General features: G+C 52.5%; 1 protein-coding gene across 1 annotated transcript in view; it reads left to right on the top strand.

Annotated features, from left to right (window-relative positions):
• The window catches only part of Mrtfa (myocardin related transcription factor A), a 27,977-nt gene extending 2,521 nt beyond the window's left edge, over nt 1-25,456 (top strand). The window contains exons 2-12 of the mRNA XM_036207597.1: nt 11,212-11,267; nt 14,284-14,359; nt 15,186-15,347; nt 16,724-16,899; nt 17,450-17,599; nt 19,125-19,387; nt 19,477-19,645; nt 20,402-21,424; nt 21,731-21,883; nt 22,216-22,276; nt 23,940-25,456. Of these exons, the coding sequence (XP_036063490.1) occupies nt 11,212-11,267; nt 14,284-14,359; nt 15,186-15,347; nt 16,724-16,899; nt 17,450-17,599; nt 19,125-19,387; nt 19,477-19,645; nt 20,402-21,424; nt 21,731-21,883; nt 22,216-22,276; nt 23,940-24,454 (2,804 nt within the window). The 3' untranslated portion in view covers nt 24,455-25,456. The remainder of the gene's footprint in view (nt 1-11,211; nt 11,268-14,283; nt 14,360-15,185; nt 15,348-16,723; nt 16,900-17,449; nt 17,600-19,124; nt 19,388-19,476; nt 19,646-20,401; nt 21,425-21,730; nt 21,884-22,215; nt 22,277-23,939) is intronic.
• The last annotated feature ends 52 nt before the right edge of the window (nt 25,457-25,508 follow it).

Raw genomic sequence — 25,508 nt, 5'->3', positions numbered from 1 at the left:
GCTGGCTAGGTCTGGACCCAGGGTTTCATGCATGGCAGGCAAGAGCCTCACCCCAGCCCCTTCAAGTACTTTCAGACTTGAAGATCCCGGTGTGGGTAAGTACCACTATAAACGGTTTCCTTCAGGAATCAATAACATGTCTAGAGCCAGAAAAGCCGGGCTGTATCTGCCTGTTTCTAAGTGGCAGTGAGCTCAAGGGCAAGTCATGTGACTTCTGAGGAGCTACACTTACTACCACACCCAGTGACGATTAGCATTGAACAAAGTGAAAGTGTTCTGCCTCCTGCTAAACTGGATTAGGTCTCCTCCCTTCTCACCCTGAGAAGAAATAGCATGTGCATGAAGCAACACCAAGCGCCCGACCCCCACTCTATCCATGTTCAGCCCACACATTACACCTACCAAAATGTCTGCAACAAAGACCACTAATGAAAGAGTCGTGTCAATGGTTCCAGGGCCTGATTATGACAATAAGAATGGAACACAGCTTGAGTAGAGAAGGGACCACACCTCTAGAGCAAGCAGCTCCAAGCTGACTCACGAGCATTCAATACATATCCTGTTTCATATGGTACGCAGGCTTAACAGCACCCTTGTTTGGGTACCTGGCTGTCCCCCCACCCAAACCAACACAAAAGCCAACTACCAAGACAGAGGGGTGCAGGAGATGGCTCCATCAGTAAAGTGCTTCTGGGGACATAAATTCAATCTCTGGAACATACATTTTAAAAAAGGTGGTGCATCCAGGGCTGGGAGATGGAAGGCCCTGGGGCCTGGGGAACAGTACCTCTGCCCACCACACACATATGCACACACAGAAAGGATGAATGCAGGAAGCAGAGATCCGAGGTACAACTGCTCTAGAAGCTCCCACCTGACCCACCAGTGGTGGGAAAGGCCAAAGCTAGGGGAGGGGTGCACAGACCAGCACAAACAAATGTCAGAGATACGGTACACTAAGGGGTGAAACACCAGGCCCAAACACTTTGAATCTGATTGCCGTGGCTTCTATGAGTGTTTCCCAGAGGTCCATGTGTTAAAGACTTGGTCCTTAATAAGGACCATGCTACAACCAGAAGAGATAAACCCTTTAGGAGGGTGTGGCTTTGCAAAAGACAAGGAGAGAGGGACCCCAGCTTATCCTTGCTTCCCTTCCCTTCCTGCTGTGTGAACTGAACAGCTTTCTTCACTGTGCCGTCTCTCCACAGGCCTGCCAATCATGTACTATAATCTCAAAACCATAACACCAGCTATTTTTGCAGAAAACACAGATCAGGTTCCTACCACTGGCATGGTGGCTTACATGTAACCACTGTACCCCCAGTTCCAGGAGATCTGATGCCCTGTTCTGACCTCCATGTGCACCAGGCACACATGTGGTACACAGACATACATGGAGGCAAACACACATACACATTAAAACAAACTGAGCAAAACTCTCATTTTATAAATTGATTATTTCATGTATTTTGTTATAGTAACACAAGTGGCTGTGAGTCACCCAATGTGAGAGCTGTAAACTGAACTCTGGTCCTCTGCAAGAACAGAAAGTACTCTTAACCACTGTGCCATCCCTCTGGGCCCTTTTAAAATTTCCTTTTCCTTCTATGTTTTAAAAATGTTGTGTATTGTGGGGTGCACACATCCTGGCACATGTATAAAGGTCAGAGGGCAACTATCTGGGTTTCTCTGCTTCTACCATGTGGGTCCTGGAGAGCCAACACAGGTGTTCAGGCTTGGCAGCAAGTACCTTTACCCACTGAGCCACCTGCTGCCCTCTAGCTTCTTTTATAAACAGTCTTTCATTGAACCTCGATCTTGATGACTGGGCTAGACTGGCCAGCAAGTCCCAGGGGTCATCCAGTCTCCACCTTCCCAGGCTAGGTCTACAGGCACAGGTCAGCAAGCCAACTTTTAAGAGTGCTAGGTCCTCATGGTTGCCACTGGTGTTGACATGTGGCTTTCACGTCATTCTGCAGCCAAAGGCTTCAAACTGGTCTACGATTCCAATACACCCTTCCTCCTTCCTCAGTTAAGTCCAAAACCGCTAAGAAGAAAAAAGAAAGACTTAGTCAGGCATGGTGTCAAGCAATTGGGAAGCTGAGAGAGGATGATCTGGAAGTTGGAAAGGAGGCTCAAAGCGCACAGACTCAGACACACGCACCCAAAATGACCACTTTGTATGAAGATCCCTTAGTCTTCTGTTTAGATAAACTGCAAATCATTTTTGTCCTTCAGAGAATAATACCCTATTCCTGAAGAATCTAAATCATCACCATCATCAGATGTACCAGGCTCCACTTGACACATCATGATTTCTGTCTTTCATCTATGTGTGGTGCTGAGGATGAAGCTCGACCTCAGGATGCTGGGCTGCAGAATGAGCACAGTAGCAGCGGACAGCCTCACGGTCTCCTCTGCTGCCTTTATTTTCTTTTGGGTTTTTGTTGTTTGTTCCAAGACAGGGTCTCAGATGCATTTGGACTGGCCTGGAACGCATTCTGTAGACCAGGTGTACATTACTATACCCTCCTCACTTATTACACCTTGCAAAATGTTGTCCTTTAGATTTATACCTCAAAAACTAAGAACAAATCATGAAGAGCAACACTACCCTCCTGATCTTTTAAAAGATGATAAAACTGTATAAAACCTCCATCAAGAAGATTACTTGGAAGTCCATCAAGAGAGGCACACCTTTGATCCCAGCAGTAGGGAGGCAGATCTCTACAAGTCTAAGGCCAACTTGGTCTACATAGTGATATGTAGGCCGAAGTTACAAGTTAGTACCACCACTTCACAAAACAAAACATTAGCTGAAGGGCAGTGAGATGGCCTGTCAGGAAGTGGTACTTACTGCTAAGCCAGATGACCAGAGCCTGATCCTTGGGATGCACACAGTAGGAGAGAACCAACTCCCTCGAGTCCTCCAACCTTCCCCCTCAACTACAAACCAACCCTGCCCCCACCCCCCATATACACTCACACAATAAATAATTTTTGTTTTGTTTTTGAGACAGGTATCTCTACATAGCTCTGGATGTACTGTAACTCCATCTGTAGCCCAGGCTGGCCTCGAACTCAGAGATCCATCTGCCTCTGCCTCCCGAGTGCTTGTAGGCCATAAAGAGAAAGCTATCTCTGACTCCCTTTACATAAACCAGTGAGGCAGTACATACCTGTCATCCCACCTCTCGGGAGAGGGCAGGAGCTCAAGATTGATGTCTTCTGCTATAAGCAAGGTCAGGGCCAGCCTGATTTATGTGAGAGAAGACAGAGAAGGGGGCTCACTTGAGGTCCTTTGATTTGTCAGGAGGTCACGTTTGAGGAGTCAGAAGTGAGAGACTGTTACTGTTGGCCTGCCAGGGTGCTGTCCATTCCTGCCACGGGAGGCTGGAAGTCCATAGGCAGCTTTCTACTTCTGTCATGATACCCTGTGTTAAATCAGTGGTGCTTAGTTTCTTCTGTGCTATGGATGCTTCTTGAAGAACATTGCATAGTCTCTGACTGGACAGTTGTCCAAGCAAGCGCCTGCAATTCATTGCACGATTTCTAGGTCCTCAGCTGTACCAGTGGGTTACTGTGCCCTGGAGTGAACCTCCTCTGCCTGGGTATAGAATCCCAGGATCATCTCCTTGATGCTCACGGCAGCCCTTACATATCAGCGGGGTAGCCAGCCTCTGCCTTCCTGCAATATGTGAGGGGCCCTTTCCATTTCCTGAGTCTGTCTGGGTAGACCGCCTAGGTGTGATGACCACGCCCCAGTCTACTCAGAGGCTAGCTTCTAGCCCTGCTCTGAGGAAAACAACACAAAGCCCCATTTATTTGTCAGTACTTCAGAGCCAGGACCTCACGTGTGCTAGGCTTTGCTGCTGAAGCTTTGACTCCCAGGAATATAGCTCCAGAAATGAGAACTCCTCAGCCGTGAAGTCAGCAGAGTTGAAATGTCAACCTTGGCAATCAGTGGGCTGGCAGATGTCTTAGGCAGATGGCCCCCATATCCCAGAGCTGAAAATTCAAACCAGGCTGTTGAGAAAGTTCATGAAGTCCTTCCACGTGTTGTGTTGTTCATCACTCAGAGTGTGCTAGAGAACGAGTGTATTTTAAACCCCACTTTCTGGATTCTTTCTGACTAGTGGAATAGTGATTTTCAAATTTTTGTGGTTCCAAAATTGCCAAGCCCCTATAGGTAAGACTTCTTGGAGCCCAGGATTCTAGAGGCCCTTGAATTCCACTGGAATGCCCTTGTCTTAAACCCCACTTGGGGAAATTCTTGGTTTCTGGCATTTACTTCATGGAGGATATTGCTACTCTGTTGATGGAAGCCAGGCGGCAGTGGCACACACCTTTAATCCCAGCACTCAGGAGGCAGAAGCAGGCGGATCTCTGTGAGTTCCAGGGCAGCCTGGTCTACACAGAGAAACCCTGACTCTGAAACCTCCCACCCCACCCCCTGCAAAAAAGAGAGTTGATGGCAAAGGTATCTCCCTGAGAGCGACGGCAGCTGCCGCGTGTGTTTGGTTTTTGGTTTTTGCCTTTTCTTTTTGGGTTTTGTTTTGTTTTGTTTTTTTGAGACAGGGTTTCTCTGTGTAATTTTGGTGCCTGTCCTGGATCTCACTCTGTAGACCAGGCTGGCCTTGAACTCACAGAGATCGGCCTGGCTCTGCATGTGTTCTTGCAAGCCTCTTTCCCCTCCCCATCTCCAGAGAGAGGAGAAGCCTGCCTTGTCTGCCTCTCACTGGCCTTGTGTGGTGGGAGTTCTGGAAAAGGTAAGTCCCCAGAGCTGGGCAACACACTCGTGTGCTGGGGGCCAGGGACTTGACGAGGGCTTCAGTTTCCTCTGGGTGGAGTTTGGTTATCCAGTGACCCCTTTTCCTCCATGTTGGCCTCTTCAGGAAAGGGAGAAGGAATAGCTAGGAAATGTGCTGCTTTTGTCTGCCTAAGGTTAAAGCTGATATATAAATCCTCCCGTCGTGTTGCCAGTGTAGAGAAAGCGGTGAAGTGCTCAGGCACCGGGACCAGAGCTCTTAGGGAGAAACGATCTCTCTCCTCCCAGTTCCAAACTACAGTCACCATTGTTTGTGATCGAAGCCCCTACTGACTAGCTAGTCCCGTCGAATCACAGTCATGAGGCAGAGAGGACTCAGTTCACACACGCAGGCCTGTGCTCAGCTCCTTTTCTCTCTGACACAGTTCAGGATCCCTTGCCTAAGGATGCCTAAGGCAGCTCTTCCCACTCCCCACAGACGTGCCCACAGGCCAATCTGTTTTAGACAGCCTCTCATTAAGATTCTCTTCCAAGTGATTCCGGATTGTTTCAGATTAACAGTACTAACCACCAGGGCTTTGGAGATGTCTCCATGGGTGAAGGCACTTGCCACCAAGTCTGATGACCTGCTCAATCCCTGGGACTCACCTGGTAGGAAGGAGGAAACTGACCCACACACTAAGTTTTAAAAATGTACTTTTAAGAATAAAAATTAAAATTGAGTAGTGGCACTTGCTTTTAATCCCAGTACTTGGGAGGCAGAGGCAGGTGGATCTCTGAGTTCAAGGCCAGCCTGGGCTACAGAGTGAGTTCCAGGACAGTCCTATACAAAGAAACCCTGTCTCAAAGAAAGGGTAGGGGGTGGGGTGGGGAAAGAGGAGGAAGAGGAAGGAAGTAGAAAAATTAAAGGGATTGGAGAGATAGCCTAGTGGTCAAGAGCACTGGCTCTTCTTCCAGAGGATCTGGGTTCAACTCCCAGCACCCACATGGCAGCTCACAACCATCTGTTATTTCCAGTCACAGGGGTACTATGCACATTGTGGCCTCCAAGGGCACTGCATGCACATTGTGCACAGACATGCATGCAGTTACACCCAGAAACATAAAATAAAAATATTTTTAAAAAAAAATAAAAGTTGCCGGGTGGTGGTGGCGCACGCCTTTAATCTCAGCACTCTGGAAGCAGAGCCAGATGGATCTCTGAGTTTGAGGCCAGCCTGGTCTACCAAGTGAGTTCCAGGAAAGGTGCAAAGCTACACAGAGAAACCCTGTCTAAAAACAAACAAACAAACAAACAAACAAACAAGTTTAAAAACCTAACCATCACAACTATAAAGAAAGGCTGAGTGTGGAAGATCTGCTAATGTGTGACATAAGTTATAGTGTGCATCTCCTGAGTACAGAGTTGGAGTGAGCCTGATGCGCAGCCAGGGCTGAACTGCCATTTTCTTTCTGTAGAGAGACCCAGGCCCACATGCACACAGACAGACATGAGGGAGGTGGGCAGTCCATGGGGAATGAGAAATTGGGCTTCATGGCTAAGAGCTGTCCATAACGAGAAGCATTTCCAGAACTGCCTGGTGGGTCCTAGGAGGCCTCCTTGCCTGGATGCTTAAGCAAATCTGGAACTGGTTCCAGATGCCCTTCCTGCTTCAGCTCGTGAACACACACACCCTTGTAGGTACCTTGAACACAACTCTGAGTCCTCCTTGAAAGGGTTAGACCGTGCATTCTTGAGCAGATGGAAATCATGGCTGTGTTTTCTTATTCACGAATGTGTTCATTTAAGGCAGCAGGCTTGTCAGCGAGGAAGACAGGTGCTTGCAGAAGGTCCAGGGTATCAGCTGCTGACAGCCAACGGGGTGGGGCCCAGTCTAGGGCTGAAGCTGTGATTAGGAATGCCACAGCTCTTGGCCAGTGCGTCCTTGGGTCTGAGGCTTCTCCTTCTCCCTGCTCAGTCCAAGCTGTATGCTTGCCTTTGCTCAGAGCATCATCAGAGCCCCAGGGTGGAGAAAGGGTTGAGAACTGCCCTCTGCCCCCAGAAATGTGTGTTCTTAACAGCTCTGGTGTTTGCATGGATCTTAGGGGGCTTCTCCTTGTAGAGACTGCTTCTTGGGGTTCTGGGAACATGAACGTTGGAATGAGTGATGTTCTGGACCTTTCCAGGCAGCAAGGAAGGGGGAGATGGAGTCCGCATGGGCGCATCCCTCCTGGCTGCACACTTAAGAGCCTGGTCTTTGCAGCTGCCCAAGGCCAGGATTTTAAAACCCATTTTCTGCTTTACTCTGCTTCCCTGTGTCTCCTCTCCTTAGCATGGCATCTTGGCTGATTTGGGATCCCCAGTGTCACTTGATCCTGTATCAAGAGAACCCAGGGCTTTGCCCATATCATCTTACATCTCCATCACCAAACCACCTTCTTTCTGTAATGCGCTTTAACAAAGCTGGCCGGGCATGCACGGGGGTTGCCCAACCTTAAACCCCAGGGACTCAGGAGCTCCAGTCCCTCCCACATGAACCTGGGACATGCTTAGCCAGAAGTCTTCACAGCCCGAAAGGAAGGGGCCATTGGTCTCCTCTGGCAGAAGGAGCTCTTGAAATGGCCAAACCTGTTGTCGGGAGTAGGGTTGAGAATGGAGAGAAACACACAGCCCAGAGTCAGCTGCCAAGGATGACAGGAGCCAGCGTGCTGGTCAGGGTTAGGTGAAGGGAGAAGGGGAGGCCAAAGAGGACCGGGATGGGATCCACGCTCTGGTTACTGGTGGGTAACTAACTACATCTCAGCCAGTGTGGCTTTGTGATGTAACCCGAGAACAGTAGTCCCGAGACTAGGTTCCAGGTGTTATCAAAGGAGTCTTCTGGTCCTTTCTCAGTCTCCCGCCCCGCCTTGTCCAGCACAAGGATTCTCCCCGCCCCTGCACCCCAGTCTGTCTGTGTAAGACCCAAGGCTGCTCCAAGACCCAAGCCTTGGTCTTCAAACTGGTTTTCCAGGTCTGAAAGCCCTGGAGTCTCTCAGATTGGGTCCATAAGCCCTTCTTCTGTGTCCCGGTATCTCCTGCTTGCTGCTGTGGTCAAGCCTGCCTCTCTACATGGCCCATAGTCAGGTCTCCATCTAACTGGTACATCTAACCTAACTGGTGCAGCCTTGACATGCCACACCTCCACCCCACTGTGCACCAATCTGACAGGTTCTTTTCTTCTCTGTTTTTTAAAGTTGAGAAACGAACTCAGAGAAGCAGAAAGAATTCTCTTTAACAGAATTAAGTTGTAGCCATGGCTGCTGTTTTCTAGTTTTTTCTAACTTTTTGGGGCTTAATAAATGGAACATTACCTACCACAGGTGTATGTGCTCCTGTGTCTGTGTGAGCACACGTGGGGGAACAGCCTCAAGTATCGGCCTTGCCCTTACCGGGAAACAAGATTGCCCTACTGCTGACTACTGTGCGTGAATCTCCCTGGCTTGTGAGCTCTGAGGTTACTGATATGTGCTCCTGTGCCTGCCTTTATGTGGGTGCTGAGGATTTGAACTCGGGTCCCTGTATGTACGTGACAAATGCTTTACTCACTGTGCCTTCTCTGCAGCCCTCCTTGGGTAAAATACTAAAGATACTAAGATACTAAATATCTGAATTAGCAGCTTGCATGGTCGTATATGCCTGTGATCCCAGAACTTGAAAGATTGGATCATCCTGAGTTTGAGTCTAGCTCGGGCTACATAATGAGACCACAAAAAAAGAAAAAAAGAAAAAAATCTCAGCCTATCCCTATCCTGTAAATAAGCACTCAGTGAATATTAGTTTCTTTCTCGTTCATGTGAGAGAGTGCCCTTAGCTCAGTGGGTTCAGAAGCTATGTCCACTGTGGCCATTTCATCTCTCACCGTGGTCATTTCATCTCTCACCATCTTGCACTGGTTGGCACCTGGTCTTGGTGTATGAAGAGAATGCACCACCCCTGTACTGAGCTGTGTCTGTGCTTGTGAGGCATGTTTCTAGAAGCCGGGTTTGTGCATTACCCCTGGGGGGCCAGTGTAGAATATTCAGGTAGCCAGGGGTTTAGACCATCATCTATGGCTGCAGCCCAGAACCAGCTGGTCTGAGAGAATCAAGCCAGTGACTCAGCCAGTGTCACCGTTGATGGCAGTGGTGCTCGACCTGAGTTGTGGGTGTGTGCTTCCGGCCGTGTGGATGTGTGTTTGGTTCACCTGTGTGTTTGGATGTTCTAAGATAGGGTCTCTCTACATAACCCTGGCTGACCCAGAACTCACAGAAATCCTCCTGCTTTACCTCCTGAGTGCTGGGATTAAGGGTGTGTACCACCATGCCCAGCTTAACTCTTTTAAAATAGTTTATTTACTTATGTGTGTGTGTGTGTGTGTGTGTGTGTGTGTGTGTGTGAGTGAGAGAGAGAGAGAGAGAGAGAGAAGCATATTACATGCAGATGCCCTCAGAAACTAGAAGGGGAAATATTGGATCCCCTGGAACTGGAGTTACAGGCTATTGTGAGCCGCCCGAAGTGGGTTCTGAAAATTGAGCCCAGGTCCTCTGCATAAGCAAACACTCCTAACTACAAAGCCATCTCTCCAGCTCCTCTGATGTCTTAGTGTTCTAGGAGGTGAACAGAGTCTCAGTCTCCAAAAATCAGTCACACTCTGCATCATGCCAGAAGTAGTTGTTAGGACTTGGTACTGGGACACAATCCCCTGATGCAGGAACTTTTCCGAGTTTTTGACCTGTATCTGACTCTGGGTCCTGGCTGTTAACGGAAGGTTTCACACTGTGCTGCAGAACCCTCTTATGTCCCATCTCTGACCACTTAGAACCTTCTTCTTGTCCACTCGTTAGCTTACTGAATGTTACCGTGTGCCTTTGACGAATGGGAAATTCTGTGAGACGTGGGGGAAGTAGACAGAGCACCCCTCGCATGCTGTTGTGGGGTGTGCTGTCACAGCAGACTGACAGTGAACGTTAGGGTGCCAGTGGCCAGCGTCCACTTCCTGGTATTTACTTGTGCTGTGTTCCAGGCCATCCCATAGCTAAAGCTGTGGTGGGGGTGGGGAGCACTAACCCATCCCTCTCAGGCCAGGCTTCTGCTCCCAGGCCCTGGAAGCCAGTTTTGCTGTGGTACAGCCTTGCACAGTGGAGCCGGTAGCAGGGGCCAGGTTCCTTCCCTCTGGGCATCCTGGGTGGTTCCCCGGAATGATTCTCCCTCCAGCTGGGTGGGCTGAGGAGAAACCTGTGCTGGTTGGTGCTGAAATTGTCTGTTAAGTCTAGAGCTCCCCCTGCTGTCACAAAATGGAAGGGTCTCTGGGCTCTTAAAATGAAGTTCTTTCCTGTTACTTTGTTTTTGTTTTTGTTTTTTTGTTTTTACCCCCAGACAGGGTTTCTCTGTGTAGCCCTAGCTGTCCTGGAACTTACTCTGTAGACCAGGCTGGCCTCGAACTCAGAGATCCGCCTGTCTCTGCCTCCTGAGTGCTGGGATTAAAGGCATGTGCCACCACCTCCTGGCTGTTACTACTATTTGTTAAATTGTCTTTAATTTAAGCAGAATGCTGCTGGGACTCTGAAGCTCCTGAGCATGCCCTTTGGCCCAGCCCCAGGGAGTGAGGGCGGAAGCACAGAGGCCAGGCAGGATAGGTCCTATCTGTGCTCTTGCTACTTTTAGCGGCTTCTACCCTAACCCTCCTGCCACAGCCAGCCGACTGGAGGGTTATCTTTGCACACAGTCTCCCGGCTGCTTGCAGCCTCGGACAGCAGAAGTGAAACTGGCCACAGGCTGCATATTCTCACCTGCTGCCACTGTTCCCTAGTGAAGTGAGCCCCATGTCTCCCCAGTGTCTGACATTGTCGTGTGTCACCTTGCAAGAGACTGGGAGTGCTCGTGGTGCATTTGCAGAGGAGCTGCGGCTGGACTTGCCACTGGAGACAGAAGCTGAGGTCCTTGTCATTGTCGCAGGGGCCAGAAGAGGGTCCGGCCCCTCTCAGCAGGGGTCCCTCAGCAGGACCAGCCAACAGTGACAGAGTTCTCCAGTTTTCAGAGACGAAGCTGAGTTCATTTCATAGTGCTCTTGGTACCAGCTGAAGAAGACACGGGCCTTTGGGGTTTAACTATCTCAGCCGGTCACTCCGGTTCCTAATGAGACTGAAAAAGCAAGGTGGATCCTGAACCAGGCGGTCTTGGCGGCTTAACGAGGAGACTGGGAGTAGTGTAGGACTGAAATGAAGCTCAGGAGAGGCAGCTATGCTGCCTGCCACAAGGGTCTTCAAGCACCTAGCCATAAAGACACATGCTTCCCTAGGTGTCAGGGAGGCATTTCCTCTTAAGACGCCATTTCTGCTGCAGTTGTGGAGTTTTCCGTGCTGGTCACTGGAAGTGGTGTTGGTGCTGAGCACTGAGCCAGCCTCAGTCTCTAAAAGTAATTCTTCTATGATTCTTTTCTCAACAGCTTTGAAAAGTCCAGCTGCATTTCACGAGCAGAGAAGGAGCCTGGAGCGGGCCAGGGTAAGGCTCCCTTCCCAAGTACTGTCTGCGTCATCCACCAGCTGCATTCCCTTCCAGTCTAGCACAGCTCTGGGGACAGCCTCACCTTAGAGCTCTAAACAGTAGAAATCTCAGGCCTTTCCTGGTTCCTCCTTCCCCAGCCACCTTCCCTAGCAGACTCTTTTTTAGTGCCTTGGAACCCTTGTGAAGGTCATCAGAGCTCCCTCCCCAAACCTGGCCTTGAAGACCACTCTGCTTCCCTCCATTGATCCCAGTGAACCTCATGGAGATGACCAGTGCCAGTGTTACCCATGAACAGACTTTCCACTTGGGGACACCGCCCACAGCCTGTGAGCGCTCCAGTGAGCTTCCATCTCCATCTGCCCCAAAGCATGCAACATCCACGTATACCTTTCTACAGCAGCCATGGGTGCACTGGAAGCCACACCCCTGGTGGGAGCACCTCAACTGCATCCTTCCATCCCTTTCAGTTCCCTCCAGCCCTGTGCAATGTCCTGCGCCTGATGTGGGTGGAGATGGGGAAGTGACTAGCTCACGTTTCCTCTCCTGCTCCCACTGGAGGGCTGCTGGCCTTGGCTTGCTGGACCTCAGACCATTCTTAGAGCCTAATGTACTTACTCCTGAGACTGGTTTTTCTCTTTAGAAAGTCATGATTAATGTTAGCAAGTAGGAAGAATGAAGTCATGGCTCCCAAGAAACAGAAACAGACTGCACTCACTTCCGTTTGATGGGAGCCAGAGAAGGCCCAGCAAGGAGGAAGGGTCAGCAGTACAGCCAGGCAGATTGGCTCAGGGAACAGCGGGCCTGGTTAGACACCACTGTCGGACAGTGAGGGAGGCTGTGTGTATTTCATGTGTGTCCACACGGGAGCCCTCATGAGTCAGGTGATGGCACCCTTGTTTTAGATGCAGCAGAAGTTAACTAATCTGTCCAGCTAGAAGGGGATAAAGCTGGAGCTCAATCCTAGATCTGTGGAGTCCAGACTTACTGTGTTTCGTGTGTGTGTGTGTGTGTGTGTGTGTGTGTGTGTGTGTGTCTGTCTGTCTGTCTGTCTGTCTGTGTCTGTCTGTCAGCACATGTGTGGAGGTCAGAGGACAACTTGCAAGAGTTGGTTCTCTCTTTCCACTGTGTAGGTCCAGGGGATCCAACTGAAGTCATCAGACTCAGTGGCAACCAGCTTTACCTACTCAGCCATTTCACCAACCATATTTTATATATATAGTTTAGCAAAATAATTTTATTACTAACACATGGTAAATATATTCATGTAACAGGTGCACATGTTGCACATCTGTTCACAAATAACTTCCAAATTACAATAACAGGTTTACTATTTAAGCACACACTAAACTGTCTTAATTAAAACATGAAAAATTAAAATATGAAAATATTGGATTGGTCACAGTATAACTTGCTTTACTCAGTTATACCAACTCAGAGCTTTGAAAAGCTACTTTGCACCTGAGTGAGAGGTTGAACTGTCAGCTTGTGTTTCAGAGGATTCCTTACAGGATTCTGGTCACGTGACTGCTCCCTCTGTCTGTAACTCCCGTGAGGACAGCATCTCTTGGAGACCCATTTGTGGCTGCTGCGGCAGCCTCAGGTTCCAGAGGAGCTCTCAGACATGGCCCACTGTGTGGCTGGTTTCTTCCCCGTCAGCTGCTTGGGTCCTCCAGCCCCAGGAATGCCTTCAGTGGCATCAGCCACAAAGCCCCTTTCTTTACTTTCTGCACCAGGAGCAGACCGGTTTTGTACTGGTCCGTCCTTAGTAACTGCTAGGTAGTCAGGCCCTAGACAGTGGGCATCCTTTGTAGATTTCCTGTTTGTTACAATGGCTGTGACTCAGTACCCAGGGGACAAGAGATGTATTTGAATAGGTGTGGCTTCTCTGGTGAGTGCTCCCAGCACCTGCCTGAGTTCTCTAAGCTGGAAATTCCTCCAGCCTTTCGAGTGCTAGATTCCATTGGGCTACCCCTAGAGCCACCGTCTGTGAGAGCTGAGCATCTGCCTCTGCTCGATGCAAATGGGCTGACGCACCCAGAGCCCACAGCTCCCTTCTCCATCTCTAGGCTTGGGCTCCAGGACTGCCACAGGGTCCTGGGGCAGCAGCCAGTAGCAAGAGAACCAGGCTGGTCTCTACTCTAAGTGATGCACCCCAATAGTTTCTTTTCTAACTCTAACCTCCCCTGCCCCATCCTGTACTCTCCTTTCTTAGGCTGGTCTTGAGTTATAATTTGAAAAATGCTTTTTTTTCAAGAGCGAAGAGTATGGGCTCTGCAGTCACATGCACTTAGAATTAGCCTCAAGCAGCAGGGGCTCGGTGGCTGTTGAGGGAATGGTTTAGTTCTCCAGAGTCTAATAAATGCAGAAATGAGGACATTGGACTTTTAAGGAACTAGAGCTCTGACACCATGTATCAAAATTAGTATTACATTTGGCAGTCATTCAGACTGAATTGAAAATGCTCTTGAGATCACGCAATGCAAGGTTTTTGAAACAGGACATAAATTACATCCAGAGTGATTACAGCTTTGCGGAATCAAACTCCATGAAAGAATGACACCAGAAAAACATTAACTGTCCTGTTGAACTGGTTACTGTTTTATTCTCTAACTATAATTACTTGTGTAGTATAAGTTTTGGCCAGTGATGGTGGCGCACGCCACTAATCCCAGCACTTGGGAATCAGAGGCAGATGGATCTCTGTGAGTTCAAGGCCAGCCTCATCTACAGAGAGAGTTCCAGGACAGCCAGAGCTACACAGAGAAATCCTGTCTTGAAAAACAAGACAAAGTAGTTTTAAACACATACAGTAGTGGCCTGAGAGGGATGCACAGACGCAGCTGGAGGCTGGGATACACTCTCACACCTCCCCTCCCCTTGCCTCAGACCCCTGTAGTCACCAAGCTGCTGAGGTGAACAGCAGCAGTCACTAGAGCGAAAGCATGTTTTGTGGTCCTGTCCATACACATCACAAGTTTGGGTCCAGCCTTGAGACTGGATTGTTTTTCCACAGACCGAGGATTATCTGAAGCGGAAGATCCGTTCCCGGCCAGAGAGATCGGAGCTGGTCAGAATGCACATTCTGGAAGGTGTGTGAGGTTGGAGGTGCTGGCCTGACCCCATTTCCACTCTGCTCTGGTACCTTCCGCTTTCTGCTCTTGTCCATCTTCTGCTGGCAGGGGCCTGCTGTTGGCTTCACAATCAGACACAGCTATGTGGCTGCCACTGGCTTTTGGGAGTATATGAGAAGCATGGACTCATTCGCCCAGGTTGACCTGACCCTTCTCCTGGGTCCACCATCCATTGGAATAAAAAGGTTTCTGTCTGCCAGGACAGAGATTATCTCTCTTGTAAAAAGTGCACTTGGTTTGTGGATTCATTTGCTCGCTCACTTGCTCACTCATTCACTCACTGGCATTTCTTTACCTAAGCACCTGGGATAGCAGGCGCACTCACCTAGGTAGACTGCGGCTGGCCCAGCCACACCTTCCTTCTGTGGTTTTAGCAAAGGAAAGCTCTGGGTTCCAGAAAGTGTCGTATGTAGGCCCACTCTTTGTTTGCTAACGTTGGTGGTGTTGGGAGTGTGGAGAAGACCTTCTAAGTTAGAACCCCACATGTTGCAGCTGAAGCCACTGAGAGCCAGTTTGCCTCAGTGGCCCAGGTCTAAGTGAGCAGGGGCTGTTCTTCAGGTGGTGTTCCTCTGGCTATGCAGCTCCACCTCAGACACTCTCCCACACTCCTGGGGCTGGCCTGGCCTGGCTATAGTTGTCCGGTGACACTGGGAGCCAGGTCAGCCTTCTCTGCCTGGGCATGCTTTTCACCCTGTTTGTGTTAGCTCCTGGTGCTCTGGAGGTCCCAGGACAGCACGGTGACCTCTCCTTCCATCTTTCCGACCCCGCTTCTCCCTCATGGCAGAGACCTCGGCTGAGCCTTCTCTCCAGGCCAAGCAGCTGAAGCTGAAGAGAGCCAGGCTGGCTGATGACCTCAATGAGAAGATCGCACAGAGGCCTGGCCCCATGGAGTTGGTGGAGAAGAACATCTTGCCTGTGGAGTGCAGCCTGAAGGAAGCCATCATTGGTGAGGAAGCTGGAGAGGGGCTGTGTCCAAGGTGAACTTTACTGTAGCCATGGACAGGGGTGCACCAGGAGATGTGAGGAGGCGTTCAGGGGAGGCAGTCGGGAGGAAGTGGAACTCAGTCCCATGTTTGTCTCAGACAGGAGTGGTGGGGCTGTTGAGAGCCTGGTGTTCACACCCACACACTCGTGCCCATGGGCACACACATCTCCACTGTCTCTTTAGACCACGCAGCGATCATTTAAGTTTCCAGTCATGCCCTCTCCTCAGACCTGAGTGTCTCCTCAGGGTGCCCTCTCAGAAGAGCGTTGGCTCTGCTCCAACATCCCTGGGTCATCCCCTCCCAGGGGGCGGGCCCATCCAGCTTTGCTTCCAGGACGTGGCTGGGTGTGGAGAGGATAGAGGATTTATGGTACCGGTCTGCACATGGTCTCCATCCTGATGGGCCCAGCTCAGGGCGAGCTGCAGCTTCTCAGCCTGGACACCATTGTCACATTGGCCCCACCTGGCTGCTGCCTCTCAGCAGATGCCCTTGCTGGGAGTAAGAAAGATATGCTTGTAGGATTGGCATGAAGTTCAGGGACAGGTGAGGGACAGAAGGGCGAGCCTCACCCTGACGTTCCTAGCCCATCAGCATAGTCCCCTGCTGAGGGAGAAACTCAGATGTTCCTTCTCGGTCCCTCGGGTGTAGAAAGCCTCAGGTCACGGCTGGAGAGGAAGAGGCTGTGGGTTTGTTCCTCTTTTCCATCTGGGTCCCCACCTCTTCCCCGGCTGTGGAGGCCGTGGTTGTGACATGTCTCTTGACATATCCCCCTAGCCTGTTTCCACCTCTCCTTCACTACCATTCCCACACTGGGGCCCTTGTCCCTGCCTCTGCCCTGTGTCAGCCAGCTCTGTCAGGATGTGGATCTGGCCCCTCAGGGTGCGATGGCAGCAGATTGTCCTAGCACCTTTGCTGCCCAGACGCTAGGTCTTGGTTCACAGGCCTTTGAAGGGGTCACACTTGCAACGACCTGGTGTGCTTGTGAGGTGGGTGTCCCTTTCCAGGGACCTGTTGTGGCCTATGTTGAGCCCCAAGGAGGAGCTGTGCTCACTTGTCCCATGGTCTCGGTGACGGTACACGCCCTTCAGTGTGTGGACTGCAAGCACTGGAGAAGACATGACACACGGGGCCAAAAGTTAGGGCTTTCTTTCGCCTGTTAGCAACCCAGGCAGCTTCTGGCAAGCCTGTTTCAGAATGCTGACGGTGCTTCTGAACTAAGGCAGGGTGGTCACTGGGTTCTCTTTACTGTGCCTCTCGGGCCCAGGGCTGGGTCCCTACAGCACTTCTTCCACCTGTACTCTGGCTGCAGGAGTCTCACAGGGACTTTGTGTTTCAGTGGGCCAGGTGAGTTACCCAAAGGTAGCAGACAGCCCCTCCTTTGACGAGGACAGCAGTGACGCCTTATCCCCTGAGCAGCCTGCCAGCCATGAGTCCCAGGGTTCAGTGCCATCACCCCTGGAGTCCCGAGTCAGTGAACCACTGCCCAGTGCCACCGCTACATCACCCCCTCAGGTGAGTTTACCTGTTTCCAGATTCTTCCTCACATCTGCCAAAGCTGCCCAGAGTCAGGTCTCTGTCCTGGGCAAGATGGGCAGTTCCTGCTGTGCCTGAGGGATAAGTGTATGTGGGGTCCTGTTTCAGATGACAACCTCTTTTTTTTTTTTAATTTAAAGATGTATTTATTTATTATGTATACAGCATGTATGACTGACTACAGGCCAGAAGAGGGCACCAGATCTCATTACAGATGGTTGTGAGCCGCCATGTCGTTGCTGGGAATTGAACTCAGGGCCTCTGGAAGAGCAGCCAGTGCTCTTAACCATCTCTCCAGCCCCCAGATGACAGCTTCTTGATGTCAGCAGTGGACCCCAAGTCTAGCAGGCTGAGCTTAGAGGCTGGGGTCCTGTGGCAGGGTTCTCAGCCTCCCTGGCCCACCACTCTGGCTGGCTCCACTCCTAGCTGCCTGCTGGTCTGAGGGCACTCCGACCATGAGGGCATAAGGGCAAGTTAAATACACTCCATTTGGGGGTTCCGGGGTCCTCACTCCTCCCATTCCTTCCAGGTTCTTTCTCAACTCCCAGTGGGTCCGGATCCTGGAGAGACGCTTTTCCTGGCAGAGCAGCCTCCTCTGCCGCCCCCTCCTCTGCTGCCCCCCAGCCTCACCAATGGAACCACTGTCCCCACTGCCAAGCCTGCCCCCACACTCATTAAGGTACTTCCTCCCTTCCCTGTGTTTGGAAGTCCTGCTCTGATGTCATGCTAGCCGTGGGAACAACTGCATGGGGTGGGGTCCAGGACCTGACCTAAGGTGAACTGGAATTTCTTCTCATCTCTGTCCTGCCGTGGTGGCGCTGACTTACTGTCGTAGGCCATTGAACACTCTCTCACCCTGTTTGTGTTGATAGTAGTATCCTACCACAGGCTGGACACAGAGGCTTGAGCCAGAGAGATGGCTCACTTGGTAAAGGCACTTGTCACCAAGCCCGACATCCTGAGTTTGATCCCCCGACCCACTCACATGGTGGAAGGAAAGAACCGGCTTCCACAAGTTGTCTTCTGACCTTCACACGCACACAGTTAAAATGCCATTTGTCTGTCTTGAGACAGGTGTGCCTGGGGTCATGCCACTGGGCCTGCAGCCTGCTTGTTTCCACCCTCCCCTGAAGCCCCTGGGGGAGGAGGGGCTATGGGAGACACAGCGTTGGGCTTACTGGCCTTGTGTGCACACAGGCCAATGGCAGAGCCACCTACAGTGCCCATAGTTCCACCTGTCCTTTCTGCTACCACGCTCATTTTCTTGGCTCCCTCCCCATACACACCAACGACATACGCCAACATGGCAACCCCTGGCCGCCCAGGAACTGTCCAGGTTCTCTTCTGGTATTCACTGAGTGCTCCATTGGCCGGAGGCCTCCTGTCTGGCTGTAGTGTTCCTGGATGCTCCCTGGCACAGTTCTGTTCAGTGGGCACTGCTCCGAGACCTGCATTGTCTTCTTTACAGCCCATGGATGTCATAGATGTCCCCAGCTTCTCCTAACTCTCTGACCATACCTTTGACAGAGCAGTCTCTCTGTGCCGAGGCATTCCTCAGTGGCTTGTGGTTTGGATCCCTGGTGCCAGCAGTAGATTGAGTACCATCCCTCCCAGTCCTGCCTTCTGGTCTACCCTCCAGTCCTTCAGCACCTCCTCTGAGATCCCCGGCCTTCTCTACACTGTCCTCCACCATCACCTTTGTCAGCTCGGCAGTTTAGGCTCCCATTGTCCTTTTTGGCACTCCCCTGGTGACTTGTCTCCATCTATGTCTACCTGCCCCAAGGGCAGGCATTTTGAGCATTGCCCTCTGACCTTTCTTGGTTGGCGAGAGTCCTCTGACCATCCAGGCCCCTAAAGTTGTGCCAGCTGGGAGCCCCCGGGGCACAAACAGAAGATTGTGGCAACCTGGGCTGGATCAAGAACAAGGTCACAGGTGCAGCCTTGGGCAAGTGCCTTCTGAACTTGTTTCCAAGTTGCTCCTTCCTCGTGGGACTCTGCGAGGCTGGTGTGGCGCTCTTGGAGCATGGCCATGCTGCACAGCTCAGTCGTAGTTTGTGTGGTCCATCTTTGCTCTCTCCTCCAGCTCGCCATGTCTGTCAGGACAGGGACAGTCTCACAGAGTAGGGGTGGGTGCCTCCTCAGAAGATGCTGGGCATGGGGCGAGGTTGTACTGGCCCCCAGTGCACTGTCTCATGTCCCCTCAGCAAAGCCAACCCAAGTCTGCCAGTGAAAAGTCTCAGCGCAGCAAGAAGGCCAAGGAGCTGAAGCCGAAGGTGAAGAAACTCAAGTACCACCAGTACATCCCCCCGGACCAGAAGCAGGACAAGGGGGCGCCCGCCATGGACTCCTCCTATGCCAAGATCCTGCAGCAGCAGCAGCTCTTCCTGCAGCTGCAGATCCTCAACCAGCAGCAGCAGCAGCAGCAGCAGCACTACAACTATCAGGCCATCCTGCCTGCCCCGCCCAAGTAGGAGCCCGAGTCCCTGAGGTGCTGCAGAGGCCCCGGCCTGCAGAGACTAGGCAGGTAGTGAGCTGCTTGTCTCTGTCTTGCCCCAGGCCAGCAGGAGAGACTCCAGGAAGCGGTGCCCCCACCCCGTCACGCAGCCTCTCCACCAGCAGCAGTTCCAGCGCAGGCACCCCAGGGCTCAACGGGCTGGCACGTCAGAACAGCACCGCACTGGCCGGCAAACCAGGAACCCTGCCAGCCAACCTGGATGACATGAAGGTCGGTGGCTGACCCTTTCTTACAGAAGTCTAGGCCTCTCCCATGAAGAATAAGGGGCAGATTTTAGGCAGAGATGGTGATGCCCCATGGTCATAAGATAGAAGGCAGAGGAGGCTCCAGATCTGATCTGCCATGACAGGACCCCTTAGAGCCTGCTCTGGGCCTCTCTGGTGGTTCTAACGGTATCGGCCCTTGGATGTATCTTATTCTCCATTATTGTGTGGTGTACTGAGTAGCAGCAGGGGCTTGTTCCCTCCGGGAGGGGAGCAGGCAGCAGGCAGGGCTGACAGCTTCACCCGCCTCCACTCTGCCAGTCAGTGCCAGGGGCTCAGCCTGGCCCAGCCTGTGTTCTCTGCCCCCAACCACAAGGTGGGATAGGCCAGGTCTATTAAACACTTGTCCTCCTGGGTCCACCTGGATCCCTGCAGACTACATTCATGGGGGTCTTGGGTTGACAAATTCCAGCAGGACTCAAGTCCTGTCCTTTCTGCTCAGTAGCTTTAGGAGCTCAAGGTTGTAGTGAGCTTTCCTTGTCTGGTGTAGCCAGTGAAGTCACCGAGCTCCAGGCACCATGTCGGGCTAGGGAAGTGTACTGTAGGGAGGGACTGGCAGGGACTGTTCAGAGGACTCAGAAGTCATCGGGAATGGCCAGGGGACCCAGATGAAGGACTGACCTGCACACTTGTGGCCTCCCACCTTCCACAGCCTGTCCTCCTTGTCCAGCCCCCAGGCTGCTTTAACTCTCAACCCCTGCAGGTGGCAGAGCTGAAGCAGGAGCTGAAGTTACGGTCACTGCCCGTCTCAGGCACCAAGACGGAGCTGATTGAGCGTCTGCGTGCCTACCAAGACCAAGTCAGCCCAGCTCCAGGAGCCTCCAAGGCCCCTGCCGCCGCCGCCGCCGCCGCCGCCCCCTCTCTCCTGTCCAAGGCCGGCGAGGTAGTCGTCGCCTTCCCCGCGGCCCGGCTGAGCACAGCGCCAGCTCTGGTAACCGCAGGCCTGGCACCAGCTGAGATGGTGGTGGCCACGGTAACCAGCAATGGCATGGTGAAGTTTGGCAGCACGGGCTCCACACCCCCCGTGTCTCCCACCCCCTCAGAGCGATCACTGCTCAGCACGGGTGATGAGAATTCCACACCGGGGGATGCCTTTGGTGAGATGGTGACGTCGCCGCTGACACAGCTCACCCTGCAGGCCTCCCCGCTGCAGATCCTCGTGAAGGAGGAGGGTGCCCGGGCTTCGTCCTGCTGCCTGTGCCCTGGTGCGCAGGCTGAGCTGGAGGGACTGGACAAGGACCAGATGCTGCAGGAGAAGGACAAGCAGATTGAGGAGCTGACCCGAATGCTCCAGCAGAAGCAGCAGCTGGTTGAGCTGCTACGGCTGCAGCTGGAGCAGCAGAAGCGGGCCCAGCAGCCAGCCCCAGCCCCAGCCAGCAGCCCTGTGAAGCGGGAAGGTAGCAGCTTCTCCAGCTGCCAGCTGAGCGGCCAGCCCCAGGGCTCTGCTTGTGCCTTTGGCCCTGGCCTGGTGGTTCCCACTACCAATCATGGAGACGCTCAGGCCCCAGCTCCAGGGCCCCAGCCTGTGGTGGTGAAGCAGGAAGCCGGGCCACCTGAACCAGACCTGGCCCCTGCCTCCCAGCTCTTGGGCCCACAGGGCACCAGCTTCCTCAAGAGGGTCACCCCTCCTACACTGGTCACTGACTCTACAGGGACTCACCTCATCCTCACTGTGACCAATAAGAGCGCAGAGGGCCCTGGCCTGCCCACTGGGAGCCCCCGGCAGGTAGCTGACTTGGCAGGGGCTGGGGTGGTTCGTGGATGGGTGGAGAGTGAACCATGTCCTGTGGAGGCTGTGGCCTTAGACTCAGGATCCTGCTCCCTAGAGTGGCCCTCTTGAGGCCAGCTGTTCCTGTCACTCTCACAGCCTCATGTTTACCCCGTTCTGTATCTCTTCTTCCTTAGTGGCTTCCACAAAAGCTCCCAAAAGTTCACTAGCTAACTACCTGTGGGCATTGAGGGGGGCCCTTCCCCACCCTGGCACATTTGGAGCCTTGCCTCTAACCCCACCAACAACTCTTCTCCTGTTCAGCCCCTGTCCCAGCCTGGTTCTCCAGCCCCTGGGCCACCTGCGCAGATGGACCTGGAGCATCCGCCTCAGCGCTCGTTTGCAGCCCCCACATCTCTGCTGAAGAAGGAGCCGCCTGGGTATGAGGAGACTGTGAGTCAGCAGCCGAAACAGCAGGTGAGGCTGCTGGGAGCTGGCAAGCTATCTCAGCAGATGAAGGCACTCCCGACAACCAGTCTGAGCCTCAGGAACCACACGGAAGGAAGAACTGACTCCTGCAGGTTGTCCCCTGACCTCCACACGTTATGGCGTGCACAGACACACACATATGTGCAATAAATATTTTAAGGCAGTAGGCCTAGCCTCGGGCAAGGCCCCAGCCCCACATGTGCTGGGGGATGAGCATAAGGAACACCCAGTACAAGGCAGAAGCAGCGCAAGCTAGGCTGCCCAACGTAAGCTTAGGTGGTATCTGGATTTTCACGTTTTTTTCTGTTTCTTTCCCACAGGAAAATGGCTCTTCCAGTCAGCAGATGGACGACCTGTTTGATATTCTCATTCAGAGTGGAGGTAAACCCCACCCCAGCTGCCTGCCTTACCTCTAGTCACAGAGCAGCAGGCCTATGACATCATCTTGAAGGCCTGGGCAGGCACGGTCCTTGGAACATGGACTCCACAGCCCTGCAGATTGGTGAACGTGGCCTACAGTGTGCGCGGAGAGTCATAAAATACCTGGACAGTAGCACTGTGATAAGGGGAAGATCTAGGAATTCAGGGTTCCAGGGCAGGCTCTGGAGGGTATCATCTTGGGGGCTGTGGAGTAAGGGAAGAGGGCAGAAGAGCGTGAGGTCATGGCCAGATCACGAGGGCCTGGCCCCGGGTGGCAGAGTGTAGGCAGCCTAGAGCAGAGTGGTCTGACGCAAGCCCCTGGTGCGGTGACTCTGCACCGAGCTAGAGAAGTGCAGCCAGAGGGGTGTGCTTGATGCTCAGTTCTCAGGCTGAAGGGGACGTCTGTTGCTGAGTGGCCTTTCTGAGCAGCGCAGGTAGACTGGAGTTCAGGAGAGCCCCAGGCCTGAGCTTCAGCATCCAGGACAAGGGGACTAATGAAGGAGTTGCAACCACTGAAGTCTGGTGTTTAAGGATGGTAGAGGAAGAGCAGCTGGAACGCTGCCTGCCCCGCAAAGGACACCGGGGATGTAGGAGAGGGGCGGGTGGTGGCATCTGGGAAGCAGTGAACAGCTAGCTCGCTACACAGGCCTAGCTGACCCTGGACAGAGACCTGGAGGGTTTGTACAAAGTCGTATTGTATCCCGTGGAACCAACCTTGACAATTCAGTTGCATCATCAGTACATTGGTGTTGCACAGCCGTCACTGCCTCCCTCCCACCCTTAGATGAACACTCGCACAGCCCCCACCCTGTCTGACTGTGCCTACTCTGTATGTGGACTCATGGTTTCGGTCTGGCAGGGAATGGTTTATTTACTTAGCATGTCCTCAAGGGTCATCCACTTGTCCACCACTGGACACTTGAACTATGCGTGGCTGAGTACATCCCCACAAGTCAGATTGCTAGATCATCCTGAGTTTTTTTGAGGAACCAGCTCATACTGCTTTCAGGGCTGCTGAGAGCTAGTTCACCTTCCCTTGTCGTGCACACTGGTCCAGTGACCCCACTTCCCCACCAACACCTCTGGTGCTGGAAACCTCATGCGTGTTCATCTGTGCTCCACTTCTGACCACCAACACCTATTTTCTGACCCGACCGTGGCCAGACCGTTGTGTATGAAGTAATATTTTCCCAGGGCAAGGCATTGCATTTCCCTAATAACCAGTGATGCCATGAACTGTTGCAGCCATGTGTAGCTCTTTGGAGAAAATACCTATCCTTTGCCCAGTTTTTTTGCTTTTACAAATAGTTTATATATTCTGGGTGTATGAGTTCCCTTATCAAAGCTGTGACCTGCAAATACTTCCTCCCATTTGGTGACATGTCTTTTCACTATTTTACTTTTTTCGGTGCATGCGCCTGTGGTTTGAACCCAGAATAACCTCATGCATACCAGGCAAGCACTATACCATTCATCCTCAGCTCCCAACAAGTTATAAGTTCTATGGTTTTATCTCCTGTATTTAAGTCAGTAGGTTTTTCTCTGGTTTGTGGTAAGGATTGTCCCATCATCTTCTTGTGCATTTCAAACCTGGTTTCTGACCCTCCACTGTCTCTGTTGGCAGAGATTTCAGCATATTTCAAGGAACCACCATCCCTACCAGGCAAGGAGAAGCCACCTCCAGCAGCAGCCTGTGGGTCCTTGCTGACACCACAACCCTCGCCTTCAAATGACCTCCCCCAGGCTGCTCCTCCACCTGGCTCCCCCACCCTCCCAGGGCGCCTGGAGGACTTCCTGGAAAGCAGCACGGGGCTGCCCCTGTTGACAAGTGGGCACGAAGGGCCAGAGCCCCTCTCCCTCATTGACGACCTCCACAGCCAGATGCTGAGCAGCTCTGCCATCCTGGACCATCCCCCATCACCCATGGACACCTCTGAATTGCACTTTGCTCCTGAGCCCAGCAGTGGTATGGGCCTGGACCTGGCTGATGGCCACCTGGACAGCATGGACTGGCTAGAACTGTCATCTGGCGGCCCTGTGCTCAGCCTGGCCCCCCTCAGCACTGCAGCCCCCAGCCTCTTCTCCACAGACTTCCTGGATGGCCACGACTTGCAGCTCCACTGGGATTCTTGCTTGTAGCCCTCTGACTGCAGACATAGGCTAGGGAAGGGTCTGAAGTTGGGGAGCCACAGAACCATAGCCAATGTGTGCTCCCTGTGACTGTGAGCCTTGACAATCACAGTCCCTGGAGGCTGCAGCAGAGACCCTACACCTGGCTCAGGCTCACCCAGGGCAGGGGAGATAAGCTGTCAAGAAGTAACTCCAGACCTCTGCTGAGGTTTTGGGAGGCTGGCCAGGCCCAGTTCAATTCGACCTCCTTTTCTGAGGTCAGAGGTGCACATCTGGCTGAAGTTTGGCCCAAGTGGGCCTGGAGCCAACCTGCCTTCCTCTCCCTTTAAGGAAGAACCTAGCCAGGCCTCTACTTGCCCATTCCCTATTTCAGCCAGTCCCAGGACCTGTGTCCCTTTGCCATTTTAGTCTTGCTATAACGTAACCATTTAGTGGTTGGCGGCAAAAATCTGTATAGGTGTATATACCTCTATATTATATATCAACTTACATATATACATATATTTTTAGGGGTGGGGGGAGATGGGTGTGGCTACCTCCACCTGCTTTCACATGCAAAAGGCCTGGAGAGCTGCTAGGGGATTGATACAGGGTCATCATGAGGAGCTGTGTGCCACAAGGCCCAGTACCCAACCTCGCATGCAGCTGCCTAGGCCTGCCCCACACGTATTTGACATGTAGACAGACACCTGCCATTGCCTACACGCCACCCTGCCCTGCTTCCTGGCTCCTTAGTGCCACAAGGGCAGAGGCACCTCCTGGTTCTCCAGGAGTTCTCCACCCACCCACATCCCATCCCGTCTCCTCACTGCAGCCACGCTGGCCTTGGGATGGTGGTGAGGGTGGGTGGGTCCTGGCTATACCTGCTGGGGGCTAAGAGGTACCTTCTGCCCAACACCAGCCTTGTTCTGTCCTGATTCGGTATGAAGTAGGGACAGAGCCATCAAACCAGTGCTGGGACAAAGGTGGGGAAGCTGTGTGAACTTTTTAGAATAAAATCAAAAACACTGACTTGCCAGTCTGTTGTATTTGATCCACAGGGCTGAGAGGTGTGGCTGGGGTC

This window comes from Onychomys torridus, chromosome 16 (assembly GCF_903995425.1).
Source record: "Onychomys torridus chromosome 16, mOncTor1.1, whole genome shotgun sequence".
Lineage (NCBI taxonomy): Eukaryota > Metazoa > Chordata > Mammalia > Rodentia > Cricetidae > Onychomys > Onychomys torridus.
The sequence above is the reverse complement of the archived record's forward strand: the minus strand, read 5'-3'. Positions and strand labels throughout refer to the sequence as shown.